We start from the raw sequence: 18,898 nt of genomic DNA, 5'->3' as shown, positions 1-18,898 counted from the left end.
ACTAACCTGTGCAAAAATTGATTTTTATTAATTGTATCTCAGTTGTAAGTGCATTAGAGGAGGTCACTGTACCCTACCGTGAATTATTTTGTATAGCGTTTTTCTTTTTTATATAGTTTTTGTATTTGTATGATTTATACCAGGGTTTCTTATAGGACTTGTCTATGTGAGAGAACAACTACTGTAGTTTTTTAGGATATAATGTCCTGACTACTTGTCTTGCAATTTAAAAAATTAAAAGGTTTTAAACTTCTGTTCTGTTTCTTAGTGAACCATGAAAATACTTCTTTGCTTCAGGCATATTAGCTATTCACTTTTCTCGTTCATTCTGTGTTTGGAGCAACTTTTGTAAGCTCTTTATGCTATGCTTCTCTTATTTATCAAATGCTGTTTGATTGCAGGATGCTTTTAGGAACTATTTTGTGATTCATTTAAATAAGGAGGTTTTTTCCTTCTTCCCAGGATTTTTTTTCCTCCCTGCTTTGAGGACCTTTTTGTGTTTTACTACTTTGGGTTAATTTCAAGAAATTTTATTTGAATTAATTATTCATTTAAAAATTTTAATTACTGAAAAAGTGTATCCTTGCAATGAGTTGGCCAAACTCAAGATTAAGAGCACAGTCCTCCTAAAGATTGCCCTCACTTCAGGTGCCAGCTGCAAGTGCAGGGGACCCCAGGGCCCACCCTCACTTCTCACTATGTAGATGACTACAAATTCTGGGGTTCCCACGACCACCCTCGGGTTCTATAATTCGCTAGAATGACTCACAGAACTTAGGAAAGCACTACTCTTATGATTACAGTTTTATTATAGCCAAAGGATACAAATCAGAACCCGCCAAAGGGAGGGGATCCTAGGGCGAGATCTGGGAGAGCCGAGCGTGAAGCTTCCATTGTTCTTAGAGACGCGTGGGCCTCTAGCATGACAGTACTCAGAGTATTGCAAACCAGGGTGCTAACTCAAGCGTTGGTGTCCAGAGATTTTTGGGGGTTTTATTATGGAGACATGGCTGATTAAATCGTTCACCACTTGACTTACCTCCCTTGCCATCCCAGGAGGTTGGGCTGATGTCATGTAACTCAAAGCCTCAACCCTCTAATTGCATGACTGGTCTTTCTAGGGTGACCTCCTCCCATCCTGAGTCATCTTGTTAGCATCAACTCTCTAGGCGTCCACCACGAGCACCTCATTAGCATAAACTATCAGGTGTGGTCTGAGGGGCCCACCACGAATAACAGACACTCCTATCACTTGGGAAATTCCAGTGGTTTGGAGGTTACGTCCCAGGATCCAGGCAGGCCAAGTTCTTCATTACACAATACTCTTTTTTTTTTTTTTGAGCGGGGTTTGAATGCCTACATTGTTTCATTTTTATTTATTTATTTATTTATTTTATAATTGTTTTTTTTTTTTTGAGGAATATTAGCCCTGAGCTAACATCTGCTGCCAATCCTCCTCTTTTTTGCTGAGGAAGACTGGCCCCGAGCTAACATCCATGCCCATCTTCCTCTACTTTATATGTGGGACGCCTGCCACAGCATGGCTTGCCAAGCGGTGCCATGTCCGTATCTGTGAACCCTGGACCACCACAGCAGAACGTGCACACTTGATCACTGTGCCACTGGGCGGCCCCACACAATAATCTTAACAACTATCTGCTCTCTTCTATCCAGAGTTAGTGATATTAGAATGTTTTTACCTTTCAGAGAAACAAAATATTAGGAATATTAGGGCTAAAATTCAGGTACTTTGTGTTCCTCGCATCCCTCTCTCTCTCTCTATTTATCTATGTAGTATTTTGTGTGGTTAAAAAATCTTTTTAAACATAATTTCAGACTTACAGAAAAGTTGCAAGAATAGTACAGAAAATTCCCAAATACCCTTCACCCAGATTCCCCAATACTGTATTTGCTTCATTTTCTCTCTACTTTTTTCCTAAGTCATTTTTAGTGAGTCTTTCATAAAAACAAAGAGATTATCGAGATCAGAAAATTAACCTTGATCCAATACTATTATCTGACCTACAGACCTTATCAGATTCAGTTGTTCCAATTAATGTTCTTTATAGAAAAAAAGTCTTGGATCAGCGTTATTTTCAGTTGTCGTGTCTCCTTAGTCTCTCTTAATCTGAAAAACTTTCTCCATCTTTCTTTTAACCTTTATGTACTGACATTTTTGAAGGGTACAGGCCATTATGTTACAGACTATCCTTCAAATTGGGTTCATCTGATGTTTCCTAATGATTGGATTCAGGTCGTCTATCTTTGGTGGGAATAATGTAGAAGTAATATTGCATTCTTCTCAGTGCATTGAAATCTTTGGGATATCTACCCAGAAATGGGGGTGCCGGATCATGTGGTGGTTCTATTGTTAATTTTGTGGGGAACCTCCATACTGTTTTCCATAGCAGGTACACCATTTTAAACTCCCACCAACGGTGTTAGCACTCGGTTGAGGATTTTTTAATCTATAGTCATCGGAGTAATTGGCCTGCAGTTTTCTTGTAGTGTCTTTTTCTGACTTTGGCTTCAGGATAATTTTAGCCTCATTAAATGAGTTTGGAAGTATTCCTTCCTCTTCAGTTTTTTGGAAGAGTTTGAGAAGGATTATCATTAATTCTTTAAACATTTGTTAGATCTGGTAAACATTTGGTAGAATTCACCAGTGAAGCTGCTTGGTCCTCTTGTTTGTTGGAAGGTTTTTGCTTACTGATTCAGTCTACTTTCTAGTTATAAGTCTGTTCAGATTTCCTGTTTCTTCATGATTCAGTTTTGTAGGTCATGTGTTTGTAGGAATTTATCCTTCTAGATTATCCAGTTTCTTGGTGTATACTGTTCATAGTAGTGTCTTATAATCCTTTTCATTTTTGTAGCATCAGTTGTGATGTCTCCTCTTTTCTTTCTGACTATATTTGTATCTTCTTTTTCTTTTCTTTCTTTTTAGCTAGTTATCGTAGCTAAAAGTGTGTCAATTTTATCATTTCAAAAAGCCAACTCTTAGTTTTGTTGATTTTTTTCTATTGCTTTTCTGTTCTCTATTTTGTTTATTTCTGCCCTAATCTTAATTATTTGCTTCCTTCTACTAACTTTGGGCTTAGTTTGTTCTTCTTTTTCATTCCTTGAGGTGTAAAGTTGTCTTTTTTGAGATCTTTTCCAATGCACATGTTTGTAAACTTCCCTCCTCAGTGTTTTTGCTGCATCCCATAAGTTTTGCTTTCTTGTGTTTTTGTTTTCGTTTGTCTCAAGGCATTTTCTAATTTTCCTTTTGATTTTGCTTTTGACTCATTGGTTGTTCAAGAGTTAATTGTTTACAGATATTTTGAACTTTCTAGTTTTCCTTCTGCCATTAATATCTAGTTTCATTCCGTTGTGATCAGAAAATATATGTGGTGTGATTTCAGTCTTCTTAAATTCGTTATGACTTGTTTTGTGACCTAACAAGATGTGTCCTGGAGAATGTTCCATGTGTGCTTGAGAAGAATGTATATTTTGCTTCTGTTGAGTGGAATGTTCTGTATATGTCTATTATGTCCATTTGGTTTATAGTATTGTTCAGATCCTCCTCTGCTCCTTATTGATCTTCTGTCTGGATGTTCTACCCGTTATTGAAAATAGAGAATTGAAATTTCCTACTGTTACTGTATAACTTGTCTATTTTTCCCTTCAGTTCTGTCAATATTTGCCTTGTATATTTGAGTGCTCTGAGGTTGGGTGCATATAAATTTATAATTGTTTTTTCTTCCTGGTAAATTGACCCTTTTGTCATTATATAATGTCCTTCTTTGCCTGTTTTGTTAGTTTTTGACTTAAAAGTCTGTTTTGTCTAAGTATGGTTTTGGTTATCATTTGTATGGAATATCTTTTCCATCCTTGCACTTTCAGCCTACATGTGTCCTTAAATCTAAAGTAAGTCTGTTGTAGACAGCATATGGTTGGATCTTTTATATGTATCAGCCACTCTATCTTTTAATTGGGGAGTTTAATCCATTTACATTTAACGTCATTGATAGGGAAAGACTTACTATTGTCCTTTTGTTCATTCTTTTCTGTTTTGGAGCTTTTTTCTTCCACTTTTCTTCACTTGCTTGCTTGCTTTGTGTTGCATTGATTTCTTTTTTTTTTTTCTTTTTTAAATGAACACATGTTCTGGCCTCCTTGGTGATTATTAATGGCCAGATGCTCATACTTTTTTTTTTTTTAAAGATTTTATTTTTTTCCTTTTTCGCCCCAAAGCCCCCCGGTACATAGTTGTATATTCTTTGTTGTGGGTCCTTCTAGTTGTGGCATGTGGGACGCTGCCTCAGCGTGGCTTGATGAGCAGTGCCATGTCTGCGCCCAGGATCCGAACCAACGAAACACTGGGCTGCCTGCAGTGGAGCGCGCGAACTTAACCATTTGGCCACAGGGCCAGCCCCACATTGATTTCTTTGTAGTGACATACTTTCATTCCTTTCTCTTTTTCTTTAGTGTGTATTCTATAAATATTTTCTTTTTGGTCACCATAGGGCTTACATAAAACATCTTACAGTTAGAACAATCTATTTTAAGCTGATAACAAGGTAACTTCAATCACATACATACACTCCACACTTTTACTTCTTCCCCCTCCACACTTTATTGATGTCACAAATTACATCTTTCTATATTGTGTATCCATTAACATATTTTTATGGTTTCATTTATTTATTTATTTTTGCTGAGGAAGATTCACCCTGAGCTAACATCTGCTGCCAATCTTCCTCTTTTTTTGCTTGAGGAAGATTAGCCCTGAGTAATGTCCATGCCAGTCGTCCTCTATTTTGTATATGGGTTGCTGCCATAGCATGGCTGATGAGTGGTGTAGGTCTGGACCCAGGATGTGAACCCAGGCCGCCAAAGTGGGTGCACCAAACTTAACCACTATGCCATGGCGCTGGACCCTATACTTATTTTTTATACTTTTATCTTTTAACTTCTATATCAGAATTAAGAGTGGTTTACACACCACCCTTACAGTGTTACAGTATTCTGTATCTGTCTATATATTTAGCTTTACCAGTGAGCTTTATACTTTCACACACTTTTGTGTTGCTGTTTGGTGTCCTGTCTTTTCGTTTCAACTTGAAGGACTCCTATCATTTCTTTTTTTTTTAAGATTTTATTTTTCCTTTTTCTCCCCAAAGCCCTCTTGTACATAGTTGCATATTTTTAGTTGTGGGTCCTTCTAGTTCTGGCATGTGGGATGCTGCCTCAGCATGGCCTGATGGGGTGCCATGTCTGCGCCCAGGATCTGAACCAGTGAAACCCTGGGCTGCTGAAGCAGAGCGCACGAACTTAACCACTCGGCCATGGGGCCAGCCCCTCCTAGCATTTCTTGTCAGGCAGGTCTAGTGATGATGAACAACCTCAGCTTTTAGTTATGTGGGCATGCCTTTATTTCTTCCTCATTTTTTAAGGACCGTTTTGCTGGATATTATATTCTTGGTTAGTGTTTTTTTTCTTTAAGCACTTTGAATATGACTTCCCACTCCTTTCTGGCCTGCAAGGTTTCTGCCTAGAAGTTTACTGATAGCTTTATGTGAGTTCCATTGTACATGATGAGTCGCTTTTCTTTTTCTTCTTTCAAAATTCTCAGTCTTTGACTTGACAATTTGATTATGTGTGTCAGTGTGATTTCTTGGGTTCATCCTAGTTGGAGTCCTTTGGGCTTCTTGAATCTGGATGTTCATTTCCTTCCCCAGATTGGGAAATTTTCAGCCATTATTTCTTTAAGTAAACATTCTGTCCTTTTTTCTCTTTTCTCATAAGTCTCGTAGACTTTCTTCACTCTTTTTCATTCGTTTTTCTTTTGTCCCTCTGACTGGATAATTTCAAATGAATTTTCTTCGAGTTTGATGTTTCTTTCTTCTGCTTAAGTGTGATGTTAAACTCCTCTTATGACTTTTTCAGTTCAGTTATTGTATTCTTCAGCTCCAAAATGTCTATTTTCTATACTTTCTTTCTCTTTATTGGTATTCTCATTTTGTTCCTGCTTCATTTTCTTGAGCTTGCAGAGCATCTTTATGGTGGTTGTTTTGAATTGTTTGTCAGATAATTTGTATACCTCCATTTCACTCAGATAATTTTCTAGGGATCTGTTTTAGGTTTTTTTTGGAGCCGTGTTTCCCTATTTCTTCCTATGTCTCTTAATTTTCTGTTGGGATCTGCATATGTGAAAAAACAGACCCCTCTCACAATTTTTATGGCCTGGACTTGTACAGGAGAAGACCCTCACAAATGAGCCCAGCTAGATATTTAGGGACCACTGAAACCTTTTGAGGGTGATGTGGCTTCCCTGAGTTCCTTTGCAGTTTCTCAAGTAGAGAGCCTTGCTGGGTTTTCAGGAGCTCATAATCTCACGCTCCCTCTAGTGCCTGTTTGTGGCACTGCAAGTTCTCTCGTGCTACAGCAGCAAGCTGCCTCCACACACTCATACTCAGTGGCCACGAGGCATTCAGAATATGCCGGCTCCCCATCAGCACCCCACATCAGGTGAGACAGATGCCATTCCCTTGAGCAGCCCTGTAAAAAGCTGGTACACCAGAATTGTGTTCTCTTCTCCCTCCTGAGGGAGAGAAGCCTTGAGTTCTGTGCCTTCTCCCAGTTACACCAAGTTGTGCTGGCTGCAGGATGCCACCTCCCACTTTTTTTGGTCTCACCAGCATTCAAGAATCCATACAATGCCAGTTCTGTCAGTGCTCCAGGTGAGGTGTGACAGAAACCAGTCCTTTGGGCATCCCTCCAAAGAGTTGGAATGCTGGATGCACACTCCAAAGGAAAAATCAGAAACCGGGGTGTTCTTGCCTGGCAGTAAGCTGTCATAGCTTAGGAGAGGGGCTGACATGGGGAAAGTGAAATTGCTCTTCTTGCCCATTTCAGTGCAGCTGTTTTCAGCTTTGTGTTCCTTGGGGTATTGCAACTTCTTAGCTGGATTCTAGAAATCTCATAAAGGTATTTTTATCAAATCTGTCTATCATTGTTACAGCCATGTTTCTGTGATAGAATGAATACTATTCTGCCATGTTGCTGACATCGCTCTCTTCCCCATACTTCTTTAGACTGCTAGTTTAAGAAGTGAAATGACTTCAGGAACCCATCCACATGTTTATTATGATCCTACATGTTTGCCAATTTACAGTGAGACATTTTGAGGCCACACTGAGTATAAATAAGCACATCTTCCCTTGGTAAAGCTACATTCTGTTCTTTGCTAATTTTTCTTTTTCTGTCGTTGCAAAGTCTGGCCCCCTGGAATGGAGGGAAAGATGAGTCTGATAATAGGGATGTAAGTTGGCCTCAGTATCTAAGTTTCCTGTTTCTAGAGTACACGATGATGTATTATTTGAGACTAAAACACAAAAGGAAATGATTAAATTTTCCCCCTAGTAGGGTCTCCAAGCAAAACTGTTCATAACCGTATTAACTGTATTTTAAGACAATAATGTCTATTTTTAAAGGCTTTAAATACTTGACAAGCACTAATCAAATCATTGCATAGAATCTCATCTTAAAGGTTTAGGTGATGGCAGTAATAATCACATTTATTATAGGCAAACATGGCAGGTTTTATGTGTATCTACAGCCAGAACATAAAGTAGAAGTGTGCTGTGGTAGCTGTAAATAGTTAACGCAGACTCTTCAGTCAGAACACCTGAGTTCATATCCTAGTTCCACCACTCAGCCAGGGCATCAGGGTGAGGTTACTTAGCCTTTTTTAAATCTTGCTTTTCTTTTGTGCCTCAGTTTCCTCATGTATAAAATGGGTATGATAATAATAGCACTTACCTAGTGGGTTGTTACGTGAATTGAATGGAATGATCTATAGATAGCTAGATAGATATGAAATTTTTAGAATAGTGCCTGGTATTTAGGAAGTGCCGAATCAGTGTTTGCTATTATTAGGAGGAATTGTGATGAGATTGCTCTTTTTAAGGTTAGTAACTGTTAGATATCATGTTAAAAAAGAAAAAGATTAAATAACCTTTCTAACTCATTCACAGAGTTGAAACTGTGGGACAACCAGACAGAAGAGACAGTATAGGAGTGTGTGCAGAAAGACAGAATGGATGTGACTCTCTGCAGCGGGATCAAGCGGTGTGCATTAGTACTAACGGTAAGAGATAAATAACTGTCATTTTCTTTGAAATATGTGAATTACTGTAGTGAGATACGAATCTGTTTCAATATCACAAATTTATAGCAGGAGATGAGAAGATTTAGGACTTAGTGACATATCTCTATGGGTACTATGTGCCTGGCATTGTTCTATGCCCTTTACAAATAATAAATCATTTAATCCTTTTAACAACTTTTTGAAGTGAGGAGTAATATTATATCCGTTTTATAGAAGATGAAAAGTGAGCCACAGAGAGGTTGAGTAACTGGCTTAAACTCACATAGCTTGGAGATGGTTGAGCTGGAATTTGCACCAGATGGTCTACCTCTGGATGCTGTTTCCATAGGTCATCTAAATTCAACATAGATTAGGGAACACAAGTTCAGTAGAGATTAGGGAACTGGGAAGAGAGTTCACTTAATTTGCTATGTATCTCTGATGTTCTTTCTTCCCTTTCTCTGCAACAATCACGCTTTTGAAAGTCCCTACCAAGACGAGTTAATATTTTGTGGTGTGGGTCAAGCAGCAGGCAGAGCAAGACTCCTGTTTATTCCGTGTGAAACAATCTTGCTATCCCACAGGATGTAATTTTGTAGTTGAGTCAGGTTTCTTTTGACGCCTTCCACATGGGAAACTCCTAGTCTCTATTCTAGAAGAGTAAAACCCTGGACCAGAACTCTGAAATGTTAACGCATTTTAATTTTTTCTCCTGCCTTGGGGGTGGGGTTTGATTAGCATATACAAATGCATTATCTTTGACCAGTTGGCATTCCAAAATGTTTTCTTTATCTGCATTAGGAAGTGAGCTGTGTTACCAGCAATCTAGAATCTGTTTCAATTCTTAGTTTTTGCTCACATGTAAATGACTCTTTGCCTTAACATTTTAGGTGCAGTTTTTGTAAATGGAAAGGAAATGACTAATCAGTTGCCCGCAGTTACTTCTGGGTCCACTGTCACATTTGACATTGAAGCTGTGACTCTAGGATCCACCAATAATAACGAAGGCGGAAACTTCAAGCTTCGAGTCACTATTAGCTCAAATAACAGAGAAGTGGTTTTTGACTGGTTACTTGATCAGTCTTGTGGTTCTCTTTACTTTGGATGCTCGTTTTTCTATCCTGGTTGGAAAGTATTGGTGTTCTAGATTTCTGGATGAGTGGCTTTGGTCTGCAGGGTTTTAATGTAGCTGTCCTCAGCCCAGTTTAGTTATAGTTGATTTAAAAAGTTGTTAGATTCATTTCTCAGTTAAACTATTGGAAATGGAAATTGTTTACTGGTTTATTTTGGAATGTCTCAGCAGTAAGTGTCTTGAATATTGTGGACAAAGCCATAATGCAGTCAGTTTTATTTTTAGCATAGTATTAATTGAAATAACACATCAAAACAAAAATTTACTTGGCTTTTGCACTGTGAGCAGATACAGAAAGCCCTGTGCCCTTCCCCTTTACTTCTTTTTAATGTTGGTTATTAGAACAGAAAAACTTAATGTAACGTTGTTTTACTGAATCTCCATCTTTTAAGGGTCCAAAGCCGTGTAAGACATTAGAATAAAACCACAGGAATAGACAAGATGGAAGCCAGAGTTCTGTAAAATGCATTCACTCGTGTGCCCTCCACGTGAATGTTGACTGTACTCTCCATGTTCAGGTGTCTGTAAGCAGTATTGAATTTTATGTCATGTTCAGTAATCTTTCAGTCCCAAAAGCATGATAATATTTGCGTTTTTAAATGTTCTGAGCAAATGTCTAACATAGTCAAAGTATTTTCTTTTGTTCTTTCCTTGCAATTCCTTGCAATTCAATTCATGATAGGCTAGAGGATTTTTACAGGGTAAAACTACTTACGGAAGTAGTATGCACAGCAGTGTTAGCTGTTCACTGCCCGTCATGTGCACATGTGCATATCCAGCCTCAGAGATGTGCATGTTACTATCCGGAAGGTGTGAGCTGCAGTCCAGTTTAATGTCAGTTTTATAAATGGTCTTTTAGTGGACCAAGCAAATATTGGGTAAATACTTGACCTATTTTTTGGAAAACTTAAATTTGTGTAAAATATTTATTTGAAGGACTTACTTAGTATGTAAAAATGATTATCTTGCTATACCAGCCTACAGATTTTTTTTTAATGTGAATTTCTTTTTTTTCATTTTTAACAGTAGAAAAGTGGAAGAGCAAGTTTGATATTTTTGTAAGGTAATTTATTTGGGGATTCAAGTTCCCTGTTGGACAATCATGACCTTTTCCCTTGCCTTTTTATATATAAGTAAGTCGTCTTTCACTTGTTCAGTGATTGTTAAGAAGATGTGCTAGAATGTAGATGCCTCGTCCAGCTGTCTGAAACAAAATAAAAAACTAAAAGTTGTGTGTGTATTTTTTTCTTCCATGAGATTGATGAATCTAATTTTAATCTTTCCTTTTAAGTAGAGGGAGAAAAGAGTTTATTTGTGGCTCTATCTCATTTTAACTCATTTTAAAATGAGTTAACTCTCATTTTAACTCATATCATTGCAACTTGTGAAAAGTTACTTATACTTTCTTATATTTTGTGTATCTGATACAAAGCATGGTGCCTGACATGCACAAAAAATGTTTGATTGAATAAATGTAGATGAGTTATTATCTCCAGAACATCTTCATCTCATTCCCTTCATTCAGCAGATATTTATTGAACATCTTTATTGTCCTCCATACGAGAATGGCATCTTAAATCTATACCAATAGAATCTGCTTTTCATAGAAGTGACTGAAACCTGACTTAGTTTTGGACCGAAGTGAATTGTAATATTTTGAACTCTGAAACTAATTTAAATATCAGGTTTTTTTCTTGAGCTGTGAACTGAAGATTTTGTTAAAAGCCAATACATTCTGTTTAAATAGATGAAGGAACCTAGTATTCCAAATCTGTTTGTGTGCGTGGAGGGGCAAGATAATTTGGGTGATGATAATGATAAGAATTGATATTTATTGAACCCCTACTCTGTGCCAGGCACAATGCTAAATTTTCAGAATGCATTCATTAATCTCATTTAATCCACATATCCTGCTTATGATACTGTTCCTATTATTTCTCCTTTACGGATGAGAAAACTTAAGCTCAAGAGATATGAGCTAATTTGTCTAAGGTCATGACCAGTAACGAGTCTAGTCAGGACTCTGACCCAGACCTGTTTCACCGTGGAGCCCCACCTCTTAACCATTCTGCTCCTGGGAGGCGTGGACACTAAGGGGAAAGCCCCAGGTGGGGTAAGTGGTAGAACCTGCAGGAGGAGCACTGAAGAAGGACTCGCTGAATCTGCCTGAAGATCTCAGGGAGCAAAGTAGAATCTTAAAACGTGAGTCGAAATTTGATAAACACAGAACTGGAATTTGAAACAGAAGGGCAAGAATTTGCAGTCATGACGGAGGTAAGAACAGTGTGTGTTAGGACGTCCCCCAGCATCCTGGTGGGCCTGTGGAATGTGAGACTGCGGTGAAGGTCTGAGGGGTGCAGAGAAGTTGCGTGTTTTTGAAACTGCCAAACTGCTTTCCAAAGGGGCTGTAGCATTTTCACATTCCCGCTAGCAATGTGTTCTCTGAATCCTCCCCAGTATTGGTTGTCACTGTTTTTCATTTTAGCCTTTCTGATAAACGTGTGGTGGTATCTCATTGTGGTTTTAATTTGCGTTTCCCTAGTGGCTAATGATGTTGAAAATCTTTTTTACACGCTTATTTGCCATCAGTAAATCCTCTTCGGTGAAATGTCTTTTACCCATTTTCTAATTGGATTGTTTACTCTTAAATTTTAATATTTCTTTATATATTCTAGATATTAGTGTGTTGTTGGGTATGTGGTTTGCATATGTCTTGTCTTTAGCTTGTCTTTTCATTCTTTTACCAAGGTCTTTTCCAGAGCACAAGTTGCTAATTTTGATGAAATCTAATTTATTAATTTTTCTTTTATGTATCAAGCTTTTGGTGTCAAGTCTAAGAAGAACACTTTGCCCTAGATCCCAGAGATTTTCTCCTATGTTTTTCCCTAAAAGTTTTATAGTTTAACATTTTACATTTAAGTCTGTGATCCAGTTTGATTTAATTTTTGTATAATGTGTAGACGTAAGGTTAAGGTTCATTTGGGAACATATCTGTTCATAGGGATGGCCAATTGCTCCGGCATCATTTGTTGCAAAAGCCATTTTTCCTGCATTGAATTACTTTTGCATCTTTGTCAAAAATCAGTTGGGCATATTTGTGTGCATCTATTTCTGGGTTCTCTTTTCTCTTCCCTTGATCCGTGGGTCTGTCCCTCTGCCCGTACCACACAGTATGATTACTGTAGCTATATAATGTTTTAAAATTAGGTAGACTGATTTTTGTCTTTTTCAGAATTGTTTTAGTTATTCCAGTTCCTTTGCCTTTCTAGATAGATTTTAGAGTAATCTTTCCTCTATCTACAAGAAAATCTTCCTGGGATTTTGATAGGAATTGTGTTAAACCTTTATATCAGTTTGGGAAGAGTTGACATCTTTACTGTATTTCGTCTTCAAATCCATAAACACAGTATTTCTTTCCTATTTAGATCTTTGATTTCTTTCATCTGCACCTTTTAGTTTTAGGCATGCAAGTTCTTCCACATGTTTTGGTACATTGACACCTAAGTATTGCTTTTTTTTTTTTTTTTAGTAATTATAAATGATATTGTATTTTTAATTTGATTTCCACATGCTCATTCCTAATATATAGAATTGATCTTTGTATGTTTGTCTTGTATCCTGCCAAATTGCTGAACTCAGTTTTTTTCCTCCCTTGAGATTTCTTCCTCTTTGACCCAAGGATTTTCTAGAAATGTGTTGTTTAGTTTCTGAGTGTCTGGAGATTTTCCTGTTATCTTTCTGTTATTGATTTCTAGTTTGATTATATTGTGATTGGAGAACACACTTTGTGTGATTTCCATTCTTGGGATTTGTTTTATGTCCCAGGATATAGTCAGCCTTGGTATATGTTTTATAGGCACTTGAAAATACTGTGTGTTTTGCTGTAAATGGGTGAAATGTTTTATAAATGTAGGCTAGATCCTGTTGGTTGATGGTGATGGAGAGTTCTACTGTGTCGCTGATTTTCTGTCTAGTTGCTCTGTCAATTCTTGAGAGTATTGAAGTCTCCAATTGTAATTGTGGGTTTATCTATTTCTCCTTAGAGTTCTGTTAGTTTTTGACTCACGTCTTTTGCAATTCTTTGGTTTTTTATGAATGGTGCACTTAGCATTGCTATATGACCATTTTATTACAGTGTCTCTCACTGTCTCTGGTAGTTTTCTTTGCTCCAAAGTCTACTTTATCTGGTGTTAATATAGCTGTTTCTGCTTTCCTTTGATTAATGTTTGCATATATATTTTTTCCATCCTTTTACTTTCAGCTTGTCTATGTCATTATATTTGGAATGAGTTTCTTGTAGGCAGCATATATTTGAGTCATTTAAAAAAATTTATTCTATCAATCTCTGTGTTTTTTTGGTATTATTTATATTTACATTTATTTGGTATTATTTACATTTAATGTTATTATTTATATGTTGCTCAGAGCTTAAGTCTGCCGTTTTTCTTTTTTGTTTTCTGTGTGTTCTCTCTGGTTTTTATTTCTCTGCTTTAATTTCCCGCATTCTTGTGGGTTACTTGAACATATTTTAGAATTCCATTTTGATTTATCTATAGTGTTTTTGAGAGTTTCTGTGTATAGCTTTTTTAATAGTAGTTCTAAATATTATATACATATATGTACATAATATATACTATATATACACATTAATATATGTGTATATATAGTATATATGTTGTGTGTGTATATATAACTTAGCCATTTTATATATATATTTTTCATTTTATATCTATCTACCTTATCAGTCTATTGGTCTGATGATTTTACCAGTTCAAGTGAAATACAGAATCCTTACCTCTCTTTATCCTTTCTGCATTTACAACATAATTTTTGTTCTTAAATATTTTCTCTACATAGATTTAGAGCCACATCAGACAACTTCTGCTTCAACCATAAAATATTTTAGAAGACTCAGAAGGAAAACCTATTGTATTTACCTGTATTTCTGCTTACTGTGTTCTTTCTTCCTCCATCATGTTCCAAGTTCCTTCTTTTATCATTTTCTTTCTGTTTAGAGAACTTCCTTTAGCCATTCTTTTAGGATAAGCCTACTGGTGAAAAAGTCTCTTCATTTTCTTTTATCTGAGAATATCTTGATTTCCCATTAATTCCTGAAGGATATTTCCACTGAGTATAGGATTCAGGGTTGACAATTCTTTTCTTTCAGTACTTGAAAAATATTGTGCCACTTCCCATGGTTTCTGATGAAAAATCTGCTGTCATTTTAATTGTTTTCCCTTGTAGATAAACTGTCATTTTTCCCTGGTTGCTTTGAATATATATGTTTTTTCTCTTAGTTTTTGGAAGTTTAATTATGACATGTCTTTGCTTGGATTTCTTTTCAGTTATCCTGTTTGTTTTCCTCAGCTTCTTGAATCTGTAGTTTTATGTCTCTTGTGAAATTTGGGAAGTTTTCGGCCATTATTTCGAGTACTTTTTTCATTCCTCCCTCTTTTTCTTCTTCTGGGACTCCAATGACACAAATTTTACATCTTTTGTATAGTCCCACTGATTCCTGAGGTTCTGTTTTGTTGGTTTTTTTTGGTCTGTTTTCTCTCCCTTGTTCAGATTGGGTTATTTCTGTTGTTCTCTCTTCTAGTTCGCTGATTCTTTGCTCTGTCACCTCCTTTCTCTGTTGGGAGCATCTACTGAGCTTTTTATTTTGTTATTTTGGGTATTGTATTTTCCAGTTCTAAAATGTCCATTTGACTCTTCTTTATATCTTCTCTTTCTTTGCCAAGACTTCCTGTATTCTTTGCTAAACTACTGATTTTCTCATTTCTTTCTTTTTTATTGAGTTCATAATAGTTTATATCATTGTGAAATTTCAGTTGTACGTTATTTCTTGTCTGTCACCACATAAGTGCTCCTCTTCACCCCCATGTCCACTCCCCACCCTCCTTATCCTGGTAACCACTGAACTCTTTTCTTTGCCCATGTGTTTGTTCATATTCCACATATGAGTGAAATCATACAGTGTTTGTCTTTCTCAGTCTGGCTTATTTCACTTAGCATAATTCCCTCCAGATCCATCCATGTTGTTGCAAATGGGATGAATTTGTCTTTTTTTCTGGCTGAGTCGTAGTCCATTGTATAATATACCGTATCATCTTTATCCATTCATCAGTTAATGGGCACTTGGGTTGCTTCCATGTCTTGGCTATTGTGAATAGTGCTGTGATGAACACAGGGGTGCATATGTTACTTTGGATTGTTGATTTCAAGTTGTTTGGGTAGATATCCAATAGTGGGATAGCTGGGTCATATGGTAGGTCTATTTTTGTTTTTTTGTGGAATCTCCATACTGTTTTCCATAGTGGCTGCACCAGTGTGCATTCCCACCAGCAGTGTATGAGGGTTCCCTTTTCTCCACACCCTCTCCAACATTTGTTATTTTTGGTCTTAGTGATTATAGCCATTTTAACAGGTGTCAGGTGGTATCTTAGTGTAGTTTTGATTTGCATTTCCCTGATAATTAGTGATGTTGAACATCTTTTCATGTGTTTATTGGCCATCTGTAGATCTTCTTTGGAAAAATGTCTGTTCATATCCTCTGTTCATTTTTTGATTGTGCTGTTTGTTTTTTTGTTGTTCAGTTGTGTGAGTTCCTTATATATTATGGAGATTAACCCCTTGTCAGATATATGATTTGCAAATATTTTCTCCCAAGTGATGGGTTGTCTTTTGTTTTGGTCCTAGTTTCTTTTGCCTTGCAGAAGCTCTTTAGTCTGATCAAGTCCCACTTGTTTATTTTTTCTTATGTTTCCCTTGTCTGAGAAGACATGGTATTTGAAACGATCCTTTAAGTTCAGTGTCACAGAGTGTACTACCTATATTATCTTCCAGGAGTTTTATGATTTCAGGACTTATCTTCAAGTCTTTGATCCATTTTGAGTTTATTTTTGTGTATGGCGTGAGATAATGGTCTACTTTCATTCTTTTGCACGTGGCTGTCCAGTTTTCCCAATACATTTATTGAAGAGACTGTCTTTTCTCCATTGTATCTTCTTGGCTGCTTTGCCGAAGATTAGCTGTCCCTAGATGTGCGGTTTTATTTCTGGGCTTTCAGTTCTGTTCCATTGATCTGTGTGCCTGTTTTTGTACCAGTACCATGCTGTTTTGATAACTATGGCTTTGTAGTATATTTTGAGGTCAGGGATGTGATGCCTCCAGCTGTGTTCTTTTTTCTCAGGATTGCTTTAGCAATTCGGGTCTTTGGTTGCCCCATATGAATTTTAGGGTTCTTTGTTCTATTTCCGTGAAGAATGTCATTGGGATTCTGATTGGGATTTCCTTGAATCTGTAGATTGCTTTGGGGAGTATGGATATTTTAACTTTGTTTTTATTCTTCCAATTCATGTGCACGGAATTTCTTCCCATCTCTTTATGTCATCATCTATTTCTTTCAGTAATGTCTTATAGTTTTCATTGTATAAGTCCTTCACCTCCTTGGTTAAATTCATTCCTAGATACTTTCTTCTTTTTATTGTATTGTGATTGTAAATAGAATTGTATTCTTGAGTTCTCTTTCTGTAAGTTTGTTATTAGAGTATAGAAATGCAATGATTTTTGTAAGTTGATTTTGTACCCTGCGACTTTACTGTAGTTGTTAATTATTTCTAATAGTTTTCCGATGGATTCTTTAGGGTTTTCTATATTTAAGATCATGTCATCTGCAAACAGCGAGAGTTTCACTTCTTCACTCCCTTTTGGACTCCTTTTATTCCTTTTCTTTTCCAATTGCTCTGGCCAAAGCCTCCAGTACTATGTTGAATAAGAGTGATGATAGTGGGCACCCTTGTCTTGTTCCTGTTCTCAGGGGGATGGTGTTCAGTTTTTCCCCATTAAGTATGATGTTGGCTGTGGGTTTGTCATATATGACCTTTATTATATTGAGGTAATTTCCTTCTATCCCCATTTTGTTAAGAGTTTTTATCATAAATGGCTGTTGGATCTTGTCAAATGCTTTCTCTGTGTCTATTGAGATGATCATGTGGTTTTTATTCCTCATTTTGTTGATGTGGTGTATCACATTGATTTGCAGATGTTGAACCATCCTTGTGTCCCTGGTGTAAATCCCACTTGATCGTGATGTATGATCTTTTTGATGTATTGCTGTATTCAGGTTGCCAATATTTTCTTGAGGATTTTTGCATCTATGTTCATCAGTGATATTGGCCTGTAGTTTTCCTTTTTTGTGTTGTCAGGCTTTGGTATTAGAGTGATGTTGGCCTTGTAGAATGTGTTAGGATGATTTTTTCCTTTCTTTCAAGGATGTTCATAATTGATCATGGAAACATGTTTATCATGGTTGGTATAATGGGTAGTCTTATGTGTCAACTTGACTGGGCCAGAGGATGTCCAGACAGCTAGTTAAACCTCATTTCTGGGTATGCTGTGAGGGTGTTTAGGGAAGACGTTAGCATTTGAATTAATGGACTCAGTAAAGCTGATGGCCCTCCCCAGTGTGGGTGGGCATTACTCAGTCTGTTGAGGGACTGAATAGAACACAATGGGACATGGATCTGAGCTGGGACATGGATCTCCTGTCCTCTGTGCTTCTGGTTCTAGGGCCTGCAGATCTGGACTGGAATCTACAGCAGTGGCCCTCAGGCCATCAGTGGCTTTCCTGGGTTCCCAGCTTGCAGACAGGAGGTTGTGGGACTTCTCAGCCTCCATAATCTTGTATTGGTTCCCTTTTTCTGGAGAACTCTAATACAACTGCTTTAAAACCTTTGTCAGATAATTCTGATATCTTTGTCAGGCTGGTATTTGCATCTGTTGTCTTTCTTCATTCAGTTAGAGATCTTTCTGGTTTTTGGTATGAGGATTGATTTTCTATTGGAACATGGACATTTTTGTGTTATATTATGAGACTGGATCTATTGAAACCTTCCCTGTCAGATGGCTTTTTGACACTATCCCAGCAGGAGAAGATTGAGGGGAGGGGCACTGCCTCATTCCTGCTGTAAGGAGATGGAAGTGTAGCTTCTACTTGGCCTCTGCTGACTGCCAAGGAGACTCCTTGTTACTGCATGGGTGTGGGAGTCTGGTCCCTTATGTGATCTCCACTCACACTTATTACTGCTGGTGGGAGTGGAAGTCCAGGCTTCCCTGTCACCACGGGGGTGGGAGGCCTCGTCCCTACCGGGTGGGGTGAAAGTACTGTCTCCCTACTTGGCCTTCTCCAACACCATTCTGGTAGAGGTGTTGGGGTGCCTCCTTACAGCCTTGTGAGTGTGGAAGTCTAGGCTCCCCACTTGGTCTTTGCTAACGTTGGTGGGGTAAGGACAGTTTTTTCTGTAGTTATATTAGTTTCCTGGGGCTACCATAACAAATTACCGTAATCTTGGTGGCTTAAAACAACAGAAATTTATTCTCTTACAGTTTTAGAGGCCAGAAGTCTGAAATCAAGGTGTTGGCAAGACGGTGGTCCTGCTACCAAGGGTCTAGGGAAGAATCTCTCCTTGCCTGTGCCAGCTTCTGGTGGCTCCAGGCCTTCCTTAACTCAGTGCTGCCTAACTCCAATCTCTGCCTCCGTCTTCACATGGCCACCTCCTTCTGTCTCTTAAAGGACACTGTGTTGGATTTAAGACCCACCCAGATAATCCATGATATTTTCAGCTCAAGATCCT

General features: G+C 37.6%; 1 protein-coding gene across 1 annotated transcript in view; it reads left to right on the top strand.

The window, feature by feature from the left end:
* The window catches only part of CRLF3 (cytokine receptor like factor 3), a 43,422-nt gene extending 32,927 nt beyond the window's left edge, over window positions 1-10,495 (top strand). The window contains exons 7-8 of the mRNA XM_046677835.1: window positions 8,019-8,131; window positions 9,022-10,495. Of these exons, the coding sequence (XP_046533791.1) occupies window positions 8,019-8,131; window positions 9,022-9,278 (370 nt within the window). The 3' untranslated portion in view covers window positions 9,279-10,495. The remainder of the gene's footprint in view (window positions 1-8,018; window positions 8,132-9,021) is intronic.
* Window positions 10,496-18,898: the final 8,403 nt, after the last annotated feature.

This window comes from Equus quagga, chromosome 11 (assembly GCF_021613505.1).
Source record: "Equus quagga isolate Etosha38 chromosome 11, UCLA_HA_Equagga_1.0, whole genome shotgun sequence".
NCBI classification, from domain to species: domain Eukaryota; kingdom Metazoa; phylum Chordata; class Mammalia; order Perissodactyla; family Equidae; genus Equus; species Equus quagga.
This window is presented reverse-complemented; position numbering and strand designations above follow the sequence as displayed.